Genomic DNA, 26,165 nt, shown 5'->3' with positions numbered 1-26,165 from the left:
ATCTGTGCTATCTGCCCATAACCTATTTGGTGGGAATCTGTTTCGGTCCCTCCTTTTGGCCCAGTTAGGCTCTTCTCTATCAAATGCAGCTTCTCCCTGTCTTTTTTGGAAGTAGATGGAAAACATGATTTTCAGTATCTGGAAGGCATGTGCTCAAGTCCCAATTCCACCACCACATATCAGTGCAGCTTTGATCCAGTTGGATAATCCCTGAAATGCAATTGCCTCATTTATAGACAAAAGGTATCTCCCAGGGGGACTTGTTCTGAGGACTAGAAATTGTATCGGTAAAGGGCCCCGTGTTTGGCGCACAGTAGGTGCTCCAGAGTTGTTGTTATTTCAGGACCAGGTAAATTGGATTCTCCACCAAGTGCCTAGGTGTGTGTTTACCAGAGTATGTGACAGGTGGGTGGTTCAATTAAGCAAGTCAAAGTGTCAGTCTCTAGAATGAAAATGGTGGGGGGACCCTCATTTTTGCAATTCTTAATGATTAGTAGTCAAGATGTTGCCTTGTCTTTAAAAAGAATAATGCCTGACCTTTCTTTGTCTTCTAGATTCAGGGCAATATCACTCCTCATGCCATTGTCATCTTGCCTAAAACAGATGGGATGGAAATGCTTGTTTGCTATGAGGATGAGGGGGTGTATGTGAACACCTACGGCCGGATAACTAAGGATGTGGTGCTCCAATGGGGAGAAATGCCCACGTCCGTGGGTAGGTTAACCATTCCTTATCTCCTTCAGCAGTTACACCCCCCAAATGAAACGAAAATCAAGAAATGTGAAACAACCATTTGATTCCACACACACACAAAAAAAAAAAAAAAAAAAAAAAAAAGTCTGTGAATAACACTTTGTAAGACTTGCTTTGTCTGTTTATCTCAAGTCGTTTGTCATTTTTGTGGTTAAGATGTGAACAGATGCTGTGAGTTATTGCCCATCTAATGTTTTTAATGCAGTTTTGGAAATTCCTTTTGACAGCCTACATTCATTCCAATCAGATAATGGGCTGGGGCGAGAAAGCTATTGAGATCCGGTCAGTGGAAACAGGACATTTGGATGGAGTATTTATGCATAAGCGAGCTCAAAGGTTAAAGTTTCTATGTGAAAGAAATGATAAGGTAAATCCGTTTCAACATTTGCATTAGTGTTTGCATTTTAAGAGACCACCAGGTACCTGTGAAACCTTCATTTTCCTTTATACTGATTTGAATCACATCTGTGTTAAACAATCAATATTATCTTGAAATGGCATTATTTGGTTTGATTTATGTGAACCCTCAAAATATATTCTTTATATATAAAAAAAGACAGAAACATCTAAAAATTTCTTGTAAACTGGTAGTAACTTCTGAGGCCTGAAGGCTCTATGGTGATTCAGCAGACACCCCAAATTCTCCTAAGCATTTATAAAAGCTGGCCCATCATTAATCATTTCACAGTGGGTCAACTTTAGATTCCACTTGGAGACTTTTCACAAAATCACTATCGGGACCTAACTCATCACATATTCACTTTTTAATGTGTAACTTTGGACATGTAGAAATATAAACTTGTAAAAAAATGTCGCCTATTCCTTAAGAAATGCACAATCACAAACTCAACTAGTGCCATGTCCTGTGTCATTCCAGCCATGTTTCTTCTGCAATGTTCTAGGGGGCCTGTCTCCCAGGGAAGGTGGCGGTGTCCGTCTGGCATGCTCGGTCCTCGGAAGGGTATTCTGCAGCACCGCTGCTTCCCCCTCACCCTCCCTATAGACTAATGCAAAGCTTTAGTAGCTAAGTTGTACTCCATTTGTGAATTTATCCTTTGTGACCTTGACCAACTTAGAAATGCTGTCCCCAAAACAGCTTTTTTTTTTTATAGAAAAGAATGTGATGGGTTAAACAAAATGTACATGTCTTGACTGACCCAGAAGCCAAAGGGGTCTTAGTCTAACCCTGGTATATGGGTCTAGACTAGATTCAATCCTGGCCAACTACTCTGATCTGGTGTGGTCTGGTGAACAACAGCTATGGGTGGCAAAGGATGGTTCTAGGGCCTGACCAGAGTATGTCAGAAAACAGACCCATCCCCTAGTAAGACTCCAGTGTCTGGGAATTATAAGACTAAGAGTGATCTGGGCATGGACTTCCACACTCTTAATTAATTAAACACCCCACCCCAACAAGCTGTCCCATGCCATGTACACCCTGAGGAGCAGGCTGGGACCACTCCCCTATTGGCCCCTATTGGGGGCCAAAGGTTTAGAGCCCAGAGCCCACACAACCTGGAGAGGACAGCAGCTCTTTCTTTTTTTTCATTGTTTTTCCATGGGCCCTCCTCTGTGCTTAATACATTTTGATTCATTGACCCTAACAGTGGCTTTACTTACATTAGGTAAATGATAAGCATTTCCACAGAACTTCTCAAGAAGTTGTTGTTGGGAGAGACAGCATTCTCCTGAAGAAGTTGTGGAAATGAAGTAGCAGAGACTTGATACTAGTAACAAAAGTAACTGCCTTGGACCAGAGTTTGGTATTGGCTGACTCAAGGGCTAGGCCACAGCCCAGGATGTTATTTTCCTAGGGCAGTGGTTCGTTGACATTCAGCTCAGGCAAGCAGGAACCCAAATTTTGCTCACTTCTCTCAGTTGTTTGATAAAATGACTTAGCAGACCCAGACCTAATGGGCTGTGATTCTACTTGCTAATGCCATTATCTCCTTTGGCCTGGGATATGCCTGCATCAGCAGAGAAGCCAAGCATTAAGTCTCGAGATGCCAAATTGAATAGGCATTGAACACCTGACCCTATCTGACCACAACCATTTAATTTTTGTTAATTTAAAAAATTGAGAATTAAAGTCAGTAGGCCCAAAATTTCCCCCTTGACTTTGAGAATTTGAAAGGATTCTCTTCAGTCCTAAAGTCTGCCCTCTTGACCTTATAAGGGAGAGACAGGGAGCCTCTCTGGCTTTCCAAAAATTAACAAAGGCCTTATTGTGTCCTCGACCAGGAACCCAGCATATTATCTCCTAGCTCAAAACTCCCTTTTAAAATGTGAGCACCGAAAGGGAAGTTAAGTCAGGATATAGCCCCTTGTGTGCCCCTGCAGGTCAATACCACAATAAATTATAATAAATAGCAGTCACAGTAATAACGGCAGGCAGGAGTGTTTACAGAGGATGCACTACGTTAAAAGACACTTTATGATAAACACCAGCCGTTAAGTCTTAAGAGCTGGCGCATGGCAAGGATAGGACATGTGAGAGAAAATGGATGGACAGTTGGAAGAAAAGAGGGGAAGAAACCATGCAGTTGAACTAACTTCTTTTTAATTTCAAACAGGTATTTTTTGCATCCGTGCGATCTGGAGGAAGTAGCCAAGTGTTTTTCATGACCCTCAACAGAAATTCCATGATGAACTGGTAACGGAAGAGCACTTGGCACTTATCTTCATGGCGTTATTTCTAATTTTAAAAAAGAACATAACTCATGTGGACTTATGCCAGTCTAGAGGCAGAATCAGAAGGCTTGGTTGAACATATCGCTTTCCCCTTTCCTCTCCCTCCACTCGTCCCAATACAGTCCATCTTTCAATGTTGCAGCCTGGTTGAGAAGGAGAGAAAAGGGTGGCAGGAATTTCCAGGAGATCCCCAAGAATGCTGCATTGTCTGTGGACAAAGATGGACCATGTGCCCTTCGGAGTTAGGGATAGAAACAAATATTGTGTGCTCTTATGATTAAGCTGTGTTATGGTGGATTCTAAGTTTTGTTTTGGTTTTTTGTTAAACCTTTTTTTCTTTACCCCCTTACTTTGTAAGAATGGGGAGAGAATGCATACTGAGAAAATTAGTCTGATTTTAATTCTGTCTGCCTGCTAGATTTAAATATACATATGTTGTAAAATTTCCAATTTCAAATTGTGAGAGACAGCACAATAAATGTACCTTATCTCCTCACACTGAAGGCCATAACTGCACAGTGGGGTGATTTTAGAACTCTTTTGCCTTCACCAACCCAAAAAGGTTGCTTTTTGGTAGCAACTGGCTAATGAATTTTTAAGAGAAGAAAAATACTGTGCTAGTTTTCCCCTCTTTGGGGAAATAGATTTTAAATGGCTAAACTACTAGCCTTACACTAATAAAATCAACTGCCATTTTTGTGAGTCTGACAGGCCCTATTTTTATATGGCCCTGTACAGCATGGAGTGTGTTGAATGGGATAGTAGTGTCATTGAGTTGAGTTGGCTCTAGTGATTGGGGGATCCCATAACACAATTTTCCCTCAGCTATTATGCAACAAGTCAGGGCAAAAGATGGGGTGACAGATGAGGTCAAACAGAAAGAGCTTCTGGGAAACAAGCTAAAAAAAAAAAAATACATACACACACAATCTTTTTTTTTTTAATGTACAAGGCCTCCTGGCTAAGAGATCACTCAGTTTGAGCTTCGTTAAGAATGAGACTTTGTTGAGTTCTGATTGGGGAGTGAATGACATCCAGGCTCCAGTCATTCCCAGCTTTCTCCTGACAATGCCACTTTCTCAAGATGAAAACTGTGACTGAAAAGAAGAATAAATGTTTCTGAGCTGCCTGTGTTCTCTTGGGTTGGTGAGAGAAGGGACGAGACTACTATGCCTGCCTGAGGCAGTAGGCAGCCTTGGTTCAGATTTTACCGAACGTGAAAGCAAGGCTTTGGCCAAAACTCTGAGACCCTAATCATTTTACCTTCCTCCAAATTACCCAACATATGGTAAGCAACATTTGTGCAGAGATATGTGTATATTTAGTTCAGGTTGACTTGTGTCCTTATAAACTCTTACTCAGATGATTTGAACTTTTGTGTGACTGTCTGGGATTTTTTTTTTTTTTTTCAAAGCTACAAGCATGGCCACCTGTGGTACCGAGGTGTTGCAAAACAATCTCTGTGTTGCGCTTCCTGTTTTAACCTACCTCGTTTTGTTCGTTTTGTTTCACTGTTCATCACAGCAGTGTTATCTCCAGGAGACATATAGAGAGCTCAACTGGCAATCTCAGGTGTATTTAATATTTTTTCAACAAAACAGTAGTTGACCAAATTGTTATTCTTGAAAATTAAAAAAAAAATAAAAAATCAACAACAGAAATGAATGTGGCTTGTTTCTGGAAAAAAATAACTACTATTAACAGATTTTAAAAATCTGTGATCCTACTGATTTTGCCTAAATACATGAGCAGCGGATGTACTATTAATGAGAACGAAATTCACATTAGGAAAATGGAGCCATTTCAATCTGGTGTTTGGGGAAGGGGGGAAGGAGGGGGAATTATTCTCATTCCTGAAGTAGGTGATTATGCACCCCCCTCCCGTAAAGGTGGTTGTCATTTGCATTTATTTTAAGTAGATAATACACAGGAATGGAATTGAGGATTATCTTTAGATGATCACCAAGATGTCCTCATCATGGTCTCCTTAGCTCTCAAAAGCAATGAAATCCTCCTGTTCTCATTTTTACTGCTGTGATTCTGCTGCTGAATGATACTGTCTTTTCAAATTCCATGCAAAAAATTCAGCAATAAACTTTTTTGATTGAATTTAGCAACCATTATAATTGGACGCCAATGTGGACAAAATATATTTGATTTGGGTCTCATCTCCGAATGTGATTGCCACCAGCTCTTTATATTGCTGCTGTGGTATTTTAAACCAGAAGCTTCTTTAAATTATGTTGCAAACTGATTTCTGTTTTTATGTTATGTTCTGTTTTTATTTCTAAGTGATAAGTTTGAAACACACAGCTTTAAATGATTTTTTTATTGTGGGATGTGGGGTACAGTTAAGAAATAAAAGGGAATCATTGTGTTTAAACATAAGGTAGTTTGTGAATGTATTTTTTAAAATCTAGATTCATTGAAACAAAAACTCATAAGAAAACAATATTAATGAAGTCTTGTTTACAGTATGTACAGTGACATAACATAGAACATGAGCTTTTTCTGGTGCCAACAACAATAAAACACAGACGTGAAACATCAAGCCATGCCTTTTATATTTTTGTGCAAGTAGTTTACACTGAGTACAAGGCAAAACCAAATTTCAAAGTGCCCCGCCACACCCACAAATCTGTGCTCCTTAAAAGATATCTAAAAATTTCCCTGAGGCTTTTATCTTCAAAAACACATTCTCCTCCATCAGGACAGATCCTATCCCTGATGTACTGGCGCTTAGGCCATGCAGAATATTCCAGAATGCTGTTCTTGTGGCTCATAACAAATGCCAACTTTTTGGTTTGCTTTAAAAAAATTTTGACAGAGATCATTGTGCTTTTTATCATCTTAATGACATCCTATGAATAAATGACTTTAGTTTTGAAACTAGTTTTTGAAACTGGTTTCACTTGTTAGCTTTAGTTCTTCCTGTAGAGGACTTTTATCTCTAGAATTGGCTCATTTTGTTTTTATTTTTCTACAGAGAGAAACTGGACCCTCCTTCCAAAGTAGTTTCACTAGATCTTTTCAGTCCTTGCTACTATAAATTAATAACTCGGCATCAAAACCTACTCAGTCTGCCCAACCACGGTCTTTGGTCGGGGACAACAGATTATCATCATTCCTGAGTACCAGTCAGGGCCATGGGTCGCGTCGATTCCTACATCCAGTGGGTGGTAGGAATGGATGTCCTATAAGATCCCATCAAATGGCAAAGTCCTCCCCAGGCCACTTACATTCAGACCACTGTCATTGCACACAATGTAAACGAAGACATCTTGCACTGAGTTCCACATTATTTTTCTTGAAGACTTTTAGATGAGGCTTCAAGAAGACCTAGTGCTATTCTGACAGTCTAGATCAGTGGTCGGCAAACTCATTAGTCAACAGAGCCAAATATCAACAGTACAACGATTGAAATTTATTTTGAGAGCCAAATTTTTTAAACTTAAACTATATAGGTAGGTACATTGTTATTAACTTAACTAGGGTATTCTTAAGCTGGCCTTTGCTAAAAACTCAAGGGGCCAAAGAGCCACATGTGGCTCTCGAGCCACAGTTTGCTGACCACGGGTCTAGATCAAGGTGCAGAGGAGATCCCACACGGCCACTTGGACAAGAACTCCATTTGTCTAACACACTGACATGGCTTGCTCAGCTACACTCCTGACACACATTGTTTCAAGTACACATTTTAAAAAGCACCTTCATTCCTGGTTATCAAGATCTACTAACAGTTTTCTGTCTGTCCTTGTGACTCATTGGTAACTGGTGCGTCTGGTCCCTCCTGTGCATTTGATTATTTAGGCTGGAGCCCTTTTGGTTTTGTTCATTGCCAGACAAGGAAGTGATTGAAGTCTGAGCTCACATTCTATGAAGTTTAAAAAAAAAGTCTCATGTGTACCAGTTCCCATCACTGTATTCTTGAAATGTGGAAGAGTTGTTTGTGTTACTAGTGTATGCTGTCTCTGAAATCACTGGCCTATGTGCTGATTGCTTTAAGATACATTATGTGCTACATTTGTTTTAAGAAAGAAGAACAAACTCTTTTAATCCATGGAGGAAAATAGGAGAATACCACAACACACTGATGATGATCATTCTGAGCTCCCTATCTACCACGCTCCTGAAATTCCTCTGATACTACGTTCTGGCCATCTCAACAGTTTCCGTGAATGTTAGTTGCATTTTGGTTCATTCCTCAAAAATTTAAATCAGATCAAAGCCAACAGCATAACTAACAAAACCGAAACTGGCCTGCCAAGAGCCTCCCTAGTTGCAACATAAAACCCAAGAGTCTAAGTTTGATTCCAGGTACCTGCCAGTATTTCTCATAAAAGCCACTGCATTTTGGCCTTGATCAGTAGAGCAATATCAGGCACCCTGAAGTGTGCTGACCGTTCTTGGGTCTCAAAATGGGTATGAGTGGATCTTTTTTTCAGAAGCCTCGACAAAGAAAACCTCTGGAGAACTTACAAGTTCAAAACTGGCCATCTGTACATTTCTACCAAACATATCAAATGTTGTTTTATTTTTCTTTACTGTATTATTGTTCTGGGAATTTTTCCACAGACACCTAGAATATTCAAAAATGTGCATATTGTTAAACTGCGTGAGGCCAAAACCCTCTGCTTTTTTAACTTGCCTCTTCTAGGTCTGCCATTCCAGGAAGGGCCAGAATGCACCCAAACTAAATTCCCATAAAGGGATTTAAAAAAAAAAAAATCTCTGGATACGTCTTCAGATATTTTAATTCCTGATCAAAATCTTAGACTCTGTGTCCGCGATGTCAAACATTTGGATGAAGAATAGGAAATACAGTTAAAAATAGAAATGGTCTGAAGTGTCCAGGTTTATGACTTTGTGTAGACATCCCCAAACTAACTCAACACTTTGCATAACAGAGTTTGGTTTTGATGGTTTGTTTTATCAGCACCGAGTTATGTTGCACGATTGAGGCTGAGCAATTGCTGGTGGCCAGGTGAGTTGTCGTTTCCCACAGTGGATCAGTGTTTGTATTGTACATAGCAAGTATCCAGGCCCCAGTTGCCCCTTCTCTTATCTCCTGTTCTGGAGTGGGTGTTACAGAATAATAATGCTGCATTACGGTTTATTTAAAAACTTCAGACATTACCCTGAGCCAGAATTTCACATGTTAACTGACAGCAAGAAATACATCTGCTCCATGGGGGGTGCTGGGGGGGGGGGTGGCGAGGATGACAGCATGGATGAATTTTAAAATTGGATGTTGTGAAACTACTTTTGTGCGGTTGAGATGTCTTGTTTATGATGCCAACTTTATATTGGAAAGGGGAAACTATCATTTTGCTATGCCTTCAAAGTGTTTACGTTGTTTAAATCTCCAGTTTTCTAAAGTGTTTTCGGTTGTCAAAAATGTGTGGAAACTGGATAAGTCTCACCTGTGTCAGGATATAAAAGAAGAAAATGTTCTTGGCATATTGTCTAGTCTACACCTTTTCGTTACTTTCAAGTATTTTTCCCCCTGCACAAAAAGCCTTCAGTTGTCTACAGTTGTTCTAAGCAGTGGTTAAAAATGATTTGGTAGGTTTTAAGCCAAGGTTTCCCCATATAGTCACTGCCATACCCTGATTATATTATTTTATCTCTGTCAAAATGTGAATAATAAAACATTAATAGTAGCAGGATACCTGCTTGTTCCTCATTGCCATGTACAAACCATTATCCATCCCTTCTCCCAAACATCCAGTGCTTTGATGCTCTTGCCATCAGTCTACAGTCTCTAGTTACCTTTTACCACTCCCCCTCATTGCTTAAGTATTCTAGCTCTTGGCTCACTGTCTCTAGCACTATCCTTTCTTAATTCTTGGTCATTTTAATATTCACTGGGACAATTCTATAAATACCGTGGCTTCTCAGTTTCTTAGTCTTGTCCAGTGAAACTTATTATCAATTATATACACCGCCTCCTTCATTCTTACCAATCAATAATCAATCATTTTTCCCATTTGCTCTGGTTATAGTCCCATCCAACTTCTTCAGCTAGGCCATTGACCCAGTCTCTCTACCTCTCCATCACTATCTCTCTCCTATATCACCAATGTTTCCTGTTCCATCAGAGTGTTCCACTACATGGTGCTATCCCTAGTCTTATAAACACTCACCTTAGCCCCCTACCCACTCTCACTACTCTTTTTATCTGCTCCCCTTCATAGAGAAGCTCAGAGGGAATTTTGTATACCTGCACTTACTATCTTCAATTCCTCTCCTCCCTTCATCTATTGAGCCAACTCAAATCAGGCTTTCATCCTCGCCGTGGTAGCTCATGCTAAGCACACCGATGAACTCCATGCTGCCAAATGCAATGTCAGGTCTCTGACTTCATGCTGTTTGACTTATCTGCGGTCTTTGACACTGTTAAACTCTTCTTCTGCATTGGAATACTTTCTGTCTTGGCTTTGGGACATCCCTCCCATTTTCTCATGTCTCTGGCCACTTCTGTTTCCTTTTCCAAGTTCCTGAAGTGCCCAGCGTGGAACATTTCCTCTCTCAGCAAACTTTTCCAGTCTTAGGGCTTTAAAAACATCTATATACTGACAATACCTACTTTTTTTTAATACCTACATTATCTCTAGCTCTAACCTCTCTCCTTTACCAGATTTATGTCGTCTAACTTCCTACTTAACATCTTCATTTGGATATGTAATTGGCATGTCAAACTCTACATGTCCAAAACAACTAATTTGCACTCCACCCACCAATCTATTTCCATGACAGTCTCCCCTTTTTCAATAAATGCCAATTCCATTTAATGACCCTTAGTTTTTCTTTCACATACCACATCTAATCCACTAAAATAATAATAATAATAATAATAATAATAATAATAAATTGTTTTTCCTACCTGGAGAATATATCAACAATCTAATTGAGTCCACAATATTTCTTTCCTGAGATGACTTTTAAAACATCCCTGGTTATGCAAATTTTCTGCTCCAGTATCCAATGCCTTCCCTTCTCACTCAGAATGCCAATGCCTTTACAAAGGTCCCTGAACTCTCACTATATCTGACCTACCTTCTGCCCCATCTCCACTACCACTTCTCTTGCCTCATCTGTTTCCCTAGATCACCTTGCTCCAGCCACACTCTGAGCTTTACACAGAATGCCATCAGCATGCTCTACTCTCAGAGTCTTTGCTCTGGCTATTTCCTCTGAATAGAAATCTCCCCCCTACCCCCCCACATCCAGAGACTTTTATAAAATAACCCCCAACCCCCAACTTATTCTCTGCTGTATTGTTCTTCATAGCCCTTATCAACATTTACTTTGTTCACTGGCCTATCTCTTGCACTTAGAAGAATTCCTGGCAAATAGCAGTCACTCAGTAAGGATTTATTGGATGAATTACAATAATAAATAGAACAGTTTGGGAATTAAAAAAAAAAAAAAGTTAAATAGAACTATAAGGTCATTTTCATTTCAATATCAAAACAAAAAAAGCTGTGTCCAAAGTCTGTATTTTAGAACCAGAAAATAAAAATAAATAAATAAATAAATAAAAACCTTGGATTTTCTGTCCTGGAAGGTTATTGTGGTTGGAAAACACCTGGCTATGATGCTAGCTGTACTTTCTTGTTCTATGAATCATTTTAACAGGCCAAGTTGTAAGTTGGAGGAGAGGCTGTCATATAGAACCTTGAAAAAAGCAGCATTTTAAAACTCTTACATTTGTAGACATAATAGTCCATTCTAAGCTACTGGTGTTGCAATAAGTACAGAGTTATTAGAAATTTAAAGAGAATTCTGAATTTTATTTTCTGGCCTACATCTTTAGAAATGGCTTCACACACCTCTTCCCCCCCCCCCCCCCGCCCTAAAACAAAAATTAGCAACAGTATTCTCCTGCCAAATACGGTTTCAAGGAAGCTGAGTGATATTTGGGTCTTATCATTCTTCTGGGTGACAGTAGTTCTGAGATTTCCCTGGCCAGCCTCCACCTTCTGTATATATTCAGCTCCACTGAATGTTGTTGCATGAAGTTTTGTTGTAGGAACTTGACACATGCCTTCTGATAAATTTATTGTTTCACCCAGTCTTGTAAAGGGCACACACCTTGTAGTTTCAATATGTTCAATCCTGTATTTTTCCTGCTCACTTAATAAAACATATTTTAAAAAAATAAAGGAAGAAGATAATGAAATAATGTCATGTGAAACAATATAGTAGTGAAAGAATTTCTTGGTTCCTCTATGATTTTCTGTGTCTTTCCACAAATCTTTTGAGGTGAAGGATAATACATATTTCATGCTAAATAACCACATTCAAGGTTTTAATCATTTCCAGCACCAAAGCCGTTTTGGGATTCCATGGTGCTTTGTTGCAGATTCCTAAAGTCCTTGACAAAAGATACAGGCATTGGTTTCCATTACAGATGCAAAATATAAAACAGACTCTAAGAAACACCAAAGGTGTCGCAGTCATTGTGAACAATCTAGATATCACAAGCCATCCTTATGAAGACACAATAAATGATTTCAAAATGAGTTCTCAGTAATTTAGGTGAAAAAAATTAGTGTTGATTTTCTTTAAAACTGAATATCACCAGTTTGAATACACATTTTTATACTCTATAAACAATAAAGTCTATCCTCCGTGACAATAACAATTTTATTGAGAATCACTTCCCCCCAAAAAATAGACATCTTGGTTTTAAAAGTTCGAAGAGAAATACCAGACACTGCCATGAGGACACAGATTAGCAGCATCTTTCCATTCCTACACCCCATACTCCATAATCTCAGATTCCCTTGTATTACTGCACTTGTTGGAAGATGGAGGAATTTAGAGCTGGAAGACATCACTGGATCAGGAAGAAGCACAGCCTTCAGGTCAACCTGATGCTTTCCCCATCTCATCATCACTCCTCACCATGACAGCCATTCTTTACTGAGGCCCACCAACCACGGCAAGCCCAAGTTATCACCAGTTCAAGGCAAAAGGATCAAGAAGGGCCACATAGTGAGTTTCCCATAAAGCCACTTAAACAGTCTTATTTGGAGATGGCAATGCTCTCCAAATAAGTACCGTATTTTTCAGACCATAAGACGCACTTTTTTTCCCCCAGAAGTGGGGGGGGAAAGTCCCTGCGTCTTATGGTCCAAATATAGCCTACACATATACTTTTAAAAAAAGTTTTTTATTTGCCCGGCTCTGTGTGGTCTCTGTGTGCTTGCCCGGCTCTAAAATGGTTCTAAATGCTGCTGTTTACTTTACAGGGTTGATTACATGTGTTTATGACTGTGATGTTGGGTTTTAATGCACATAAAATATTTTAGGACACTATTTGTTTCAGAATCTTTTTTTCTTCATTTCCCTTCTCTAAAAACTGGTGCGTCTTATGGTCCGAAAAATACGGTAATAAGATGCTATATTTGAGAGCTGACGCTGGTAATATATAGCCTATAAATGTTCCAGTTTTTTGTTTTGTTTTTGTTTCATCCATCATTCTAGTTGGGCAAAATTAAAAGTTAGCAACTGTTTTTTTGGTACTCAGGAGATTTTTCAGTTCAGTGGGAGAGCTTTGGTTTTGGTTTTGAAATGTTCAAGCTTAGTCAAATCCCCAAAAATGTGGTAACAAGTGCTCTAAAGTATTTATGAAAGTCCAAGTCTATTTTCAGTATAAAAATGTACATCCCATTTCAAAATTGATTGGGTAAATATAGAAAACACACACACACACACACATACCAGAATCAGGCACCATTGGGAACAAAGTAGATGTCCCACCTTGTGTCCATGAGTTAGATTTATGTTGCTGCCTTTATCATGATAAGTGGTAGTTAACTTGGGTAGAATTCAAGCAACTTCTACAGGCCTCAGTGCCATCACAGAGCAGACATACCCTGAGGTGGAAGACATTGCAAAACACAGAAATCATCAGCTTTCTGCAGCCCAGCCATCCTATCAGCCTGTAGTTCCCAATTTTCTCAAATATGATGACATATAACCATCTAAGAAACTGAAAAGCAGCCAAAAGTTCACTAACACTTTTAAATAAAACTGCATTTTACAAGTCACATTCGTTTGGGGGGAAAATGTATTTATACCTGTGAGTCATTTATTTAGTCTACAGACAATGCACACGGGTTACTGGGCCTCTTGTAACTCCACAAACCCCAGCCCAGCGCAGGTCCCTGGTCTATAATTTGGGAAAAGGAACTGTAAACATTTTCCCTGAGAACCCCCATTGTGTCTTGTGTTTTGGGTAATGTTTAATGTGGATATGCTAATGATTGGCTCAATTCCGTTTCAGTAAGACTACCCGTATCTCTTTCAGGCACCAAAAAAGTAAAAAAATATATGATTGTAGTATTTTAATTTTTTGCCTGTTTGTACCCCATCTAGTTTTCTTAAAAAATTTGAGGCAGTTGCCGAAACCGGTTGGGCTCAGTGGTAGAGTGTCAGTCTGCGGACTGAAAGGTCCCAGGTTCGATTCCAGTCAAGGGCATGTTCATTGGTTGCGGGCACATCCCCAGTAGGGGGTGTGCAAGAGGCAGCTTGTCGATGTTTCTCTCTCATCAACATTTCTAACTTTCTCTCCCTCTCCCTTCCTCTCTGTAAAAAATCAATAAATATATATATATATATTTATTTATTTTTAATTGAGGCAGTTATTATCTGACAGTTGACAAGCCACTAAAGCAAACCTGGTGTGAAGAAAAGCAAAGGAGTCATTTATTTATCAGCTGCCTATTATGTAGCAGGCCCCACACTGGGTGCTGAGGCAGAAACAGCTGCTGAAGGAAAGCTGCAGTCTCCTTTTGCTTCAGGGGAGATGGGAAAGGCAGGGGAGGAAAACAAACAGGCACAGAGACAGGGGAAGGGGCTGCTGCCTGGAGGAAGGGTTATGGAGGGCTCCCAGGAGGAAGTGATATTTATCAGACTATGGGATGGGGGAAAAAGTGAAGCATATGTTCCAGCAAGAAGTAGCTTGAGCAAAAACACAGAGGACTGAAGAGCATGCAGGCACAGAATACCTCAGCAGAACTAGAGCCAGTGCAGGAGGGGCAGGGAAAACAATCTTCTGACTACGTAAATGTATGGCACACACGTTACCCTATGCCCATCCTCTGACATAAGGCCCAGGGAATTCAAGTCCTGATTCAGCCCACTGCCTGGCCCCCTAGGCAGTGTTGGCTGAGTGAATGACACCATCAATTAGGAATGTCAGGGATTCTTGGGTGTTGGTGGAAGTCTTGTGAATGGATCACTTCCAGAATGTAAGGACCAAGGCCCCACATTTTAGCCCAGCTTTGAAGCATGAAGCTTGTCCTACAGTCCTACTAGCCCAGACTTCTGATCATAAGAATCCCAGACATGCTTTTACTAAGGCAGTCTTCTGGAACATCCCAGCCTGTTGCAAGCAGGAATCTGTACTTCTGCCCCCATCCCACACTGAGAAACAGTACACTTCTGGAGTGTTTCCTTTTCCCCTTTGAACAATTCTGCATGTTTCTAGCATGTTTAGACACCAAAGGTGTATCCAAACAGCCACCCCCTTTTTATGTTATGGAGGCATCTTTTGAGAAGAGAGAGTTGCCTACTGGCTGCTGTGACCAGCCAGTTGGGATGGGCTATCTGGGCCACCAGCCTCACTTCTCATTTGCAGTTAGACCTCCCAGGTGGTCCCTCATCACTGGGGCCCACTCCTCATGACAATCCACAGCTTGCTGCCTGCAGGGGCTTGGGCTCCCCACTTGGAGCCTTGATGCTACAGCACATGACCTCAGCTCAGAGACACCAACCTTCTCCTGTGAAGAGGTCATTTTCTTCTTTTTTTTTTTCCTTGAAGTTAATTTATAAACACCTTTTATTTTTAAAATATACCCTTTTAAAAGGACATTTATTGCTATTATTTTCACCTTGCTATTCTTATATTGCTTTGAGCTGTTTTTTGTTTTGTTTGCCTCTTTCTATTTCAAATTTTCAAAACTCCATTTTATGTTTACTATCTTTTTAATTGTCTCTTAGATTTAGGTTGAGATAAAAAAATGTTATTAATACTTATTTATTTTGTGGTTTTTTTACTTTTTTATTTGGCAACTATCTTGTCTTCCACTTTTTTGTGACTTTAAATTCTTCTTACTTTGCTTTTTTCCTCTGAACATCTTTATGCTTAAATTTCTGCATTTATCTTTATTTGTTTTCAATATTTTTCTCTTTTCTTTTACATTTTATTTATATCCTTTAAATGGCACTTATATTTTTTACTCTCAATTTTTTGTTTCTTGGTTTGTTTTATTGGTTTATCTACTTCTAATTGTTTTTAATTATGCATTCTAATTATTTCCCCATGTATTTTAAGTTTTGTACTCCTTAATTTTAATTTGAGCTCATTCTACTTAATCCCTTCATTTTATGAATGGGGTGCTGAGATGCAATGAGTTATGAATAACTTGCTGTAAAATCTCTTTTAGTTACTAGACTTGTGTTCTTTCTACCAAGCCACTCCAATAGCAGTGACTGTGTAAAGAGCACCCTTCTTTAAAATAAAGAACACCTGAGCAGCCTCTCGTCAAAGAGCACTTAGTTCCTGAGCACTAGAGTTAAGACTGATTCAATGTCAGTGTTCTGCCTATAAAGAGGTCATTCTTCCCTGGAAGAAGGTTGTTCCTTGGCCTTTATCTAAAAATAAAAATAAAATGTGGAAGTGGGGGAAGCTGCAAAGTGGAACTTTATTCCTAAAATACCTGGAAGAACAGACTCTGAAGTCAGAATGTAATGTGTGAGTTGGGTGACCTTAGGCAAACCATGTCTCCAAGCAGCTCTTTTCTTATTTCTAAAACAGGATGAGACCATCCTGCTCAGCTCACAGTTGTGTTACGTTGATCAAATCAGAGCACAGATGGAAAAGTTCTTACATTTTTTTAAATTGAGTTCAGAGAGGAAGGGAGAGGGAGAAAGAGATAGAAGCATCAATGATAAGAGAGAATCATGGATCTGACACCTGCTGCATGCCCCACACTGGAGATCGAGCCCACAACCGGTCATGTGCTCTGACAGGGAATCAAACCGTGACCTCCTGGTACATAGGTCAATGCTCAACCACTGTGCCATGCTGACCAGGTTAGAATAGTTCTTTGCAAACTTTGTGCATAGTTGTTCTTATAACACCCATTAATATTCAAGAGAAAGGTTAGAGGAATAACTACATAAAAAGAATACTATTGTTATATTTTAAATGTGTATATTTATCTAAAGAGAGAAACTTATTCTGTGCCACTCTCAATACCTAAAATCACATTTTTCCCCTTTTGAAAAAACCAAATGACATTTTATTGTCTTTCTATTGTTTGATGTGCATTTCCATCTGGTGCTCTTTGGTTTATATCCCCATGTTAATATGCATACATTGGCCTGCTTCGTTCCTTAAGCTTTGATGGTTAAAAAAAAAAAAAAAAGAAAGGATAGCTCTACCTTAAAGGAAGATAGTTTATTAGAATGTCTGTCTTTCTGTCTGTCCTTACCAATGAAGCAGTGGCTTCTGTGGAAAACCGTAGTTCCTTCCCTGATCTATTTCTTGGTCCCGCATTCCTACTAACATTCCAGCTACAATCTTCATGGGAGTTAACAATGACAATCAGAAAAAGCATTACCTTATGCTTCTGGTATTTGAAACGCTTTTTATTGTATTACCCAATAAACTTTTCAGACAGCAATCTTTCAGTGCCTTGGCATCTGGAGCTAGGCATCTCCTAGGCAGAGCTGGCTCTGCAGCAGCAAATTAGTAGATTAAAATGCTAAGCGAGTTCTCCTTGGCAAGAAATCTGTAAGGACGATGGATGAGTCAATTGGCTGCTCCGATGAGGACAAAATGATCAGGGGCGTTCTAGTGTTGGGGCAGCCTCTTGGCCTGGGCTCTAACCACCAGAAATGAACTAGATTAGAATTTGTCACTCAGGACACACCTGTGGCGACACTCAGACCATCTCTTTGCCCTTTCGTGTGAAAACATCGGCAAGAAACGTATCCTTGGTCTGGCTGTGATCTTACATATCTTAAAAAGACAAAATTGCATATATACAAGGAGCTGAGAGGTTAACTCCTCAGAGGCCACAGCCTGAGTCCTTGAGTGGCTCAAGGTGGCCTGGGGGGCTGCAGCAGCAATGGAACAGGAAGGCTTACCTCCAGACTCCTGGGACAGCACTCTGCCTTCTCCAACAAGCCACTTTCACAACCCTCTTCACCCTGCTCCCATCAGTGGTAAAACAAAGGCAATGGCTTTGTGGTATGGCAACAGAGTCCATAAGGCTTGGCTCGAATCTTGCAGTTGGGTCTAAGTATGAACACATCCCTGTGTTCTTGCTATAACAAACAAAGCAATTTCCCCTTTCAATTCAGCATAGACCTCCTGCGGAGAATTTGGGAAAAGAGAAGAAAAAAAGGAGTGGGGAGAAGTGAGAAAATGCAGGGATGCAGCCCTGGGGCTGGCTCTACCTCAGAGCAGAGACCATTGCTACCACAAAGAGGGCTGCATGTGTGGCTGCCTTGAGCATCCTTAGTGACCCATAGGATCTTAGTGATCCGAGAACTATGGATAATGTGTCACTTACTGCACAGAGGCACGGAGCCACTGACCTTCAATTGTTGAAGGTCACTTAAATCACTGAAATAAAATAAAAACTGCTTCCTCATCCCACCAACAACCACAAAGTACTTCATCAAACCCACTGCCACTGCTCAGAGAGGAAGTAGTTCAAGAGGTAAGAGAGTGCCGGGACCGGTTTGGCTCAGTGGATAGAGCGTCGGCCTGCGGACTGAAGGGTCCGGGTTCGATTCCGGGCAATGGCATGTACCTTGGTTGCGGGCACATCCCCAGTAGGGGGTGTGCAAGAGGCAGCTGATCGATGATTCTCTCTCATTGATGATTCTAACTCTCTATCCCTCTCTCTTCCTCTCTGTGAAAAAATCAATAAAATATATTTTAAAAAAAAAGAAAAAGAAAAAGAAAAAGAGGTAAGGGAGTGAAGAATTCTATTTGGGCTTCCTTTTCCAAGTCTCATCACTAACTCCCAGTGTCTCTGAAGAGATGTCAGAAGCCCAATCTGGTGTTTATAAGCACTGAGATATTTTTAGGAGAATGGGGCTAATCAATCGAAGCTGGTTGTGACTCTTACTCTTAGAGAGATCTACAGGACAAAGGCACCTACGTCAACAAAATGCCTACCACCGAGTTGCACCATCTGCCTGTGACAGTACATTCCTGGAACTCTGGTCTGGTAAACAGCTGTCACGAGAACCGGTTCTCCCTGACACTGCTCCTTTTACTAGTGTTGGTGACCTCTTGGTCAGCAACACCAAGCAACATTGTTTGTGGAGGCTCAATGGTGGCCTTACGATCTTTGCTCCCACTTTTTTATATCAACCTCAAAAGCCTCCCTTAGTACATTGCAAAAAAGCAAAAAGCATTGAAGGCAATGATAGAAATAACGCAAACACTGTCTGAAAATGATTAACTCACAGACATTAACCAGACATAAACTCAACAGAAAGATGCCCTGCAGAGTATTGTGGCCATTTAGGCACACTTGATTGAAAAATGGTTAGGAACAGAGAATTTTAATAGGCTTAATTTAAACTGAGATGACTCAAGAATTGCAAACAAAAATTTTCTGCATGCAACAGCACCATTCAATTTAGACTGAATTGCCTGATGATTAATTAATGTGGGACAGTGCTCAATGAAAAAATTGCTATAGATGTGCATCTGTCAAACAAATTTTCCACAGATTGTCAAAACTCCGTGACATGAATGAAAAATATCCAGGGGACAGTAGATGGCCCCTTGCTCCTTAAATGAAAACTACCTCATTGCCAAATATCATAAGTTTCAGGCTAAAAGAGGCAGAGTTCACCTACCTAGTCAACTCAAGGGGTCACAGTACCAACTCCATATTAACTTTTGAAAAGGATGTTAAATTGAAAAATAAGAATTATGGAAGGTGAGAGATAAAAATGATAACAGCTGACATCTACTAAGCATTTACTATGTGCCAGGCTTTGTTTTAAGCACTGTATCCATATTATCTTAGTTAATCCTCACAACAATCCCATGAGTCAGATCCTATCACTATCTTACATGTGGCGAAGTCTCTTTTGATCTACAGATGAAAGCGGAAGAGGTTAAAGAAGACTTGACCATGGCTAAGTAGCCAAACCCTTTCAGAAAGAAGACCCAAATAACATCTCTTCATCCAAGTCAGTGCTCCAAGCCCTTGTAAGTGGGTGGCACACATTCTTTTTATAAGGTGTCTTGGGTTCAGAAGAGACATAAGACTATTCCAGAAAGAGCACACTCTTCTTCTTTTCCAAAGCCATGGCCAGCAGACTACAGGGCTTAGCAAGGTGTCATTTGGCCTGGTGGAAGTGGTGGCATGGCTGGTCTTCCTCTCATACTCTCTCTTAAACAAACAGAAGCCTGGGATGCTGGGAGAGTATCTGTGCACTGAAGCCTGGACTTAGGAGTTGGGCATCACTTGTCTGCAGGCTTCTATGTCATGTCAAAGATGACAAAGTAAGAGGAAGCTTCTTAGGGAGTAATTAAATTAAAACCTCATCCTAACATGACAAAGAGGACAAATTTGGAGATTGAGTCAGTGACAGAAACTAGGAAAACAAATTAGAGTAGAAGGTTCAAGAGGGGATGGTGCTGAAACCGGTTTGGCTCAATGGATAGAGTGTTGGCCTGTGGACTGAAAGGTCCCAGGTTCGATTCTGGTCAAGGGCATGTACCTTGGTTGTGGGCACATCCCTGGTGCAGGAGGCAGCTGATTGATGATTCTTTCTCATCGATGTTTCTAACTCTCTATCCCTCTCTGTAAAAAATCAATAAAATATATTTTAAAAAAAGAAAGAAAGAAAGAAAGAAAGAAAGAAAGAATGAAAGAAAGAAAGAAAAAGAAAGAAAGAAAGAAAAAAGAAAAGAGGGGAGTGTTCTGATGCACAGATAATTGTCCGCTAGCTTTGGGGAGATGTAAGTTGTTTAAAAAAATAAAAATAAAAATAAAAAACTCATAAAGAGCTATTCAGAGGTGTACTGAGGGACAAAAACCCACTTAAAATGGATTGAGTAGAAAAGGATGATGAATAATAAAGACAACATAGACTTTTTTTTTCCCCCCAGAAGTTTACCATAAAGGGAAACAGAGAAATGTAGCAACATCTAGGAAGTTAAGGGAGATTCCCCCCCACCTCCACCCCAGATGGGCAAGAATAATGCATTTTACACGATGAAGTGAAAGATTCAGTAGAAATGGGAAAATTGGTAATTTATCTTGACTCCCAAGAAAGAAAGAAAATAATTACAGAAATGAAGTCATGGAGAAAGTATGAGGGGCTCTAACAGAAGTGTAGATCTTGGCTTTGGAAAGAAACAAGAATATGGTCTTCTACTGTAACAGGGAGGACAAAGTAAACAGGTGCCTATTATTGGAAGTGGTAGTAGGAAATTAAAAAGTGCATGATGAAAATTTACTTGGAAAGACAGATTAATATGCATCTATAATAACAGTAATAATCACTATCACCATTGACCAACCAGTATTTGTCATGTTCACATTTTTATATACCATATTTTAAAAGGTTATGACTAACCTAAGAAGTAAGCATTATCATGCCAGTTTTACAGAAGTGGATACTGAGGCCCAAAGCTACATAAGCAGTAAGTGACATATTTGAGGGTAGGAAGAGGAAAACCTAGACTTGTGTAATTATAAAAAATAAAAAAAATGAGATTGTATCTGTTAGACTTTTGTATGAGGATATTGAGTAGACAGTTGATATCCAATTGTCTGGAGCTTGAAGAAATCATTTTGAACCCACATTTAACAACCACCTTAAATCATGTTCTTCCCCCTACGTCTCACTGCAACATATGATGAACCAAGGTACAGAGGATGAAAAAAATAACTTTTCAACAAAAAGAGTTGGGAGACTAAAATTGATGGTAGAAATGTAAAATGAAATTTTCTTAAACACTAGACATGTAACTACCATATGGCCCAACAGTTGCAATTTATTCTAGAGAAAAGAAGACTCATGTTCACACAAAAAGCCCCCCCCCACACACACACACACAGACACACACATAAACACACAAATGTGTATAGCAGTGTTATTTACAATAGAATGGCCCAAAACTGGAAACAACCAAGATGGCCTTCAAAGGTAAATGGTTAAACAAACTGTGGTACATCCATACCAAAAAATATTACTCAGTAATAAAAACCAACAAACTATTAATACATGCAACAACTTGTATGCATCCTGAGGGAAATAAGACTGAGCAAAAAAGAGCTAAACTCAAAGGTTACATGCTGTGATGATTAGTTTGATGTATGAACTTGGCAGGGCCTTAGTACCCAGACATTTGGCCAAACACTACTCTGGATATTACTATGAGTGTGTTTTAGATGAGATTTGCATTTAAATGAGTGGATTTTGAGTAACAGGATTGTCTTCCCAGAATATTGGTGGATCTCATCCAATCAGCTGACAGTCTGATAGAAAAAAAGGCTGACCTCCCCCAGCAAGATAGAATTCCCCAACTGACTGCCCTGAGTCCCCAGCTTGCAGGGCTCCTTCATCAGATTTTGGCCTCTCCAAGTACTCCACAGTCGTAGGAAGCAATCCCTTATAATAAGTTAATCTCTAGATAGATAGGGAGATAGATAGAGAGATAGATAGATAGGTAGATAGATAATAGATAAATAGATAGATAGATAGATAAATAGATAGATAGATTGGTTGATTGATTATAGATACATACATACATTCTATTGATTCTGTTTCTCTGGAGAACCTTTACATGCTATCTAATTCTATTTTTATAATAGTCTAATAATGACAAAATTAAGGAACTGGAGAACAGATCTGTGGTTGGCACAGTTTAAGAGTCAGTAAGGTTAGAAGGCTACAGAAGGGCAACATGAGGTTGATCTATATCTTAACTGTATTGATGTCCACATCCTAGGTGTGATTATAGTCTTACAAGATGTTACATTGAAGGAAACTCGGTAAAGGATGCATGGGATCTCTCTGTATTATTTCTAATATCTACCTGTGAATCTAGAATTACCTAAAAAAAAATTTATTTATTAAACAAATATTCATTGAACATCTACTGTGTACTATGCAATCTAACAAGCACTGGGAATAATAAGATGGGCAAGGTCTCTGCATTCATGGACCTTAGAATAGGTGGGACAAAATAATAAATAGGCAAGTTAATAATAAAATAATAGCAAGTAATAAAATCTAATACTTGTAATATTTAATAAATAAACATTACTATAGTTGAATTTATTACTTAATACCGTATTTTTCGGACCATAAGACACTCCGGACCATAAGACGCACCAGTTTTTAGAGAAGGGAAATGAAGAAAAAAAAATTCTGAAACAAATAGTGTCCTAAAATATTTTATGTGCATTAAAACCCAACATCACAGTCATAAACACATGTAATCAACCCTGTAAAGTAAACAGCAGCATTTAGAACCATTTTAGAGCCGGGCAAGCACACAGAGACCACACAGAGCCGGGCAAGTAAAAAAACTTTTTTTTTTAAGTATATGTGTAGGCTATATTTGGACCATAAGACGCAGGGACTTTTTCCCCCCACTTCTGGGGGGGGGGGAAAGTGCGTCTTATGGTCCGAAAAATACGGTAATTAACACCACTTTAATACTAGAACAATAGTGAATAATGACATGTCAAGTATAAGTGGTATGAAGAAAATAAAGCAGAGAGAGCATCAGGCCTGAGAAGGAGTTGCAGGGGGTAGGTGGTATCTACCTTAAGAAGGCTGCTTGGAGAGCCTCTGAGTCATCTGCATGTAGCAGAGCCAACCTCATACAAATCTGGGTGGAGCACTCAAGGCAGAAGCCCATCCAGTCCAGAGGTGCTGAGCCCGGCACACACTAAGCAAGTCTGAGTCCCGTGTGGCTGATCCCAAAGTAGGAGGAGGAGGCAAGTTGAAGGAGAGAAGGTCTCAGAGTCAGGGAAAGACTACCTCAGATTGGCCCCTCAGGCCGTGGTGATGCATGTGTATTCCCTCCTAAGGGTGGCTGGGAAGCCTTTGGAGACTTTTCAGCAAAGGGTGCTATAGTCCAGTTTAATTTTTAAATCGATGTTGGCTGTTCCGTCAAAAAGGGACTATAGGACAAGAAGGGGGCAGGGAGGCCAGGTCACTGTGCATCACACTCAGGAAATGCTGGTGGCTGAAACCAGTGCAGTGTCTGTGGAGAAGTGAGAAGAGGAAGGCTACACTGGGGACAAATTTGACTCAAGAATCTTAACATCCACTGGCCTTCTTCAGGGACTACGACTCTCCAACACTCCTGCACTCCTGGCTTGGCCCAGGGTGAACTCATTTCATTGGGTGCCTCATGCTTGCCCCCATCAGAGAGGAATGCAGCGTGCTGAGGTAGCTGCTTTTCTTTCTGCCCAGCTAGAGAAATGCATAAACCCTCATTTTGCTGAAGGGAAGAACAACGAAAACAACGTTAGGGGGCGCCCTTTTCTTCCCTTGCAAACTCCCTCCTAGAGCTGTTTGTTGGTACCCATTATGAAGATTGCATTAATGCAGAAGCAATCAGAAAGTGACTTGAAAGGGAAGAGCAATCCCACAGAGCCCAGCGGGGATCTCTGGGCGATTCTGGGCCCTGGTGGTCCCCACCCAATAGCCAAGCCAGGCTTGCCTGTATCTCTCAGGCAGGGAAAGACACCTGGCTGCAATGGGGTCACAGGACCTCAGGTGGGCGCTAAAGCACACTCTGCCGAGAGGCCGAATGGGATTACCAGTTCTTCGAGGGCCAGGCAATCCCTGTAACTGGATCCCTCCGTTCCCACCCGGCAGATAAGATTTCAGCCCATCCCTTAATGGTACAGAGATTATTCATTTCTGAGCAGGGGCAGAACCAGAGAGGCCTTGCTCCGCTAACTCGGAGGAAGCTGGCTGGGAGGCTCAAGACCCCGCGCCCTGGGCTGGCGAGAGGCTGGACGCGCCTCCAGCCGGAGAGGAGCTCCACGCGCGGCCAGTGCCTGCGACCCACACACAAAGTTAAAAGCTAACCGGCCTCGCGCTGCACCCAAGGCCAGCTCCCTCTCTCTTACAAGGAGATTCAAAGAGCAAAGGTTAGTAAAGCCGAAGAATGTAAGCTGTCGTTTTCTGACAGCCGCGCACCGTCTCCTGCGGTGGGTGTCATGTCACTGGGAAATAATTGCTAAGAAATTCTCCTCTGACTCTCAAGCCTTGGACGAGAGCGCGTGAGCATCCCCAGCCCAGACTGGCCTGGGAAGCCACTACTTGGGCTTCTTAAGGTCCGGTTTCAGAGCTGCCTTCCCCAGGCTTGGCTCTGCGACGGAGAGCAGGGAGCAGAGAGCGCCTCGGGGGATGATTGAATGAGTAAATTCAGGTGAAGTGCTGAGAGCAGCACGTGGCTCCAAACAAGAACTCCATCAAGATTGCTAATGATGTTTGCTCATGCTTTTCCACTAAGAAATTACTGTATTGTGTGTTTGCTTTTATGTTCATTTCTCCTTAGACATTAGGAGCGCCTAATTGTCTTATTTATCTCATGCATCTCTGACCCTAGAGCTGTGCCAGGCTCAATAAAAGTTTGTAGGGATCTTTTCCCCCCCCTTTTATCCTCACCCAGGGTTATATTCAGTGATTTTTAGAGAGAAAGAAAGGGAGAGAGAGAGAGAGAGAAAGAGAGAGAGAAAAGAGAGAGGAGATCTTACACCCATCCATTACCTCCCATATGAACCCCAACTGGGGATCAAACCTACAACCTAGGTAAGAGCCCTCACCAGGAATTGAACCCACAACCTTTTGGGGTCCGAAAGGATGCTCACATCAACGGAGCCACCCAGCCAGGCAAGTTTGTGGTTTTAATGAAAATATTTACTCAAGTGTGTTACCTTGCATGGGGTGATAGAAATGCAAAGAGGGTAGTGAAATAAAAACTGGTGAAATCCGAGTCTCCTTTTCCTCTCTTTATATTACCTTTTGTTTCTCCATAACAACCCCTCCATGTTGCTGCTGTCCATAAAAGTCCCTCTGCTGGGAAATGGCTCCAGCTGAGCCTCCGTGGAACCAGCGATACTAGTCGCCTTGCACAGTTCAAGCTCAGAGTTCATACCGCCTGGGCCCCCACAGGACCTAGGTATCACAGAGAGTCCACAGAAGGGCATAAGCACAAGCAGGGTGAGTAGATTTATTTGAAAACTCTACAGTATGGCCTCCAACAAGTGCCTCTTGACATACACAGAACCCATAATCATAACAGTAAAAACAACGACACCACCATTTCCTGAGCACCAAGCATACACTGTGCTAAACACTTGCCTATATTACCACATATTGCCACCCCTCCCAAAAAAAAAAATTTTTTTTTTTTAAATAAAAAACAACAACAACAACAAAGTGTCTATTCTGTCATTCTCATTTTATCAGGCGAAAAAATACGAAAGCACAGAAAAGTCATGATGAGCCCCTGGCTTAAGGACATATACCACCAGTAGTAAAATGTTGAGATTCAAACCCAAGTACATAACTCTCCGAAGCTCACTCAGGTAACCACTCAAGCCTACCATAGCCTCTGGCCACACAGCCCAGTTCGGATCAGAAGCACAAATACCACAGTACTAGTTTTCTGCAGGGCAGAGTGCTCT

General features: G+C 40.7%; 1 protein-coding gene and 1 long non-coding RNA gene across 12 annotated transcripts in view; one reads left to right on the top strand and one right to left on the bottom strand.

The window, feature by feature from the left end:
- Window positions 1-5,995, top strand: part of TNIK (TRAF2 and NCK interacting kinase) — a 340,325-nt gene extending 334,330 nt beyond the window's left edge. For 8 of the 10 annotated variants that reach the window (XM_036448486.2, XM_036448485.2, XM_036448481.2 and 5 more), the window contains 3 exons: window positions 555-714; window positions 981-1,120; window positions 3,327-5,995. In XM_036448486.2, coding sequence (XP_036304379.1) covers window positions 555-714; window positions 981-1,120; window positions 3,327-3,410 — 384 coding nt within the window. In that variant the 3' untranslated portion in view covers window positions 3,411-5,995. Of the gene's footprint in view, window positions 1-554; window positions 715-958; window positions 1,121-3,326 lie in introns of all 10 variants that reach the window. The other 2 variants (XR_006742037.1, XM_036448484.2) reach the window with 2 other exon arrangements.
- LOC123652602 overlaps window positions 1-24,739 on the bottom strand; it is a 50,718-nt gene extending 25,979 nt beyond the window's left edge. The window contains exon 1 of one of the 2 annotated variants that reach the window (XR_006742038.1): window positions 23,283-24,739. This is a non-coding gene — a long non-coding RNA (uncharacterized LOC123652602). Of the gene's footprint in view, window positions 1-13,215; window positions 13,833-23,282 lie in introns of those variants that run through there. The other variant, XR_006742039.1, reaches the window with a different exon arrangement.
- Window positions 24,740-26,165: the final 1,426 nt, after the last annotated feature.

Source organism: Pipistrellus kuhlii, unplaced genomic scaffold (assembly GCF_014108245.1).
Source record: "Pipistrellus kuhlii isolate mPipKuh1 unplaced genomic scaffold, mPipKuh1.p scaffold_m20_p_2, whole genome shotgun sequence".
Taxonomy (NCBI): Eukaryota; Metazoa; Chordata; class Mammalia; order Chiroptera; family Vespertilionidae; genus Pipistrellus; species Pipistrellus kuhlii.
The sequence above is the reverse complement of the archived record's forward strand: the minus strand, read 5'-3'. Positions and strand labels throughout refer to the sequence as shown.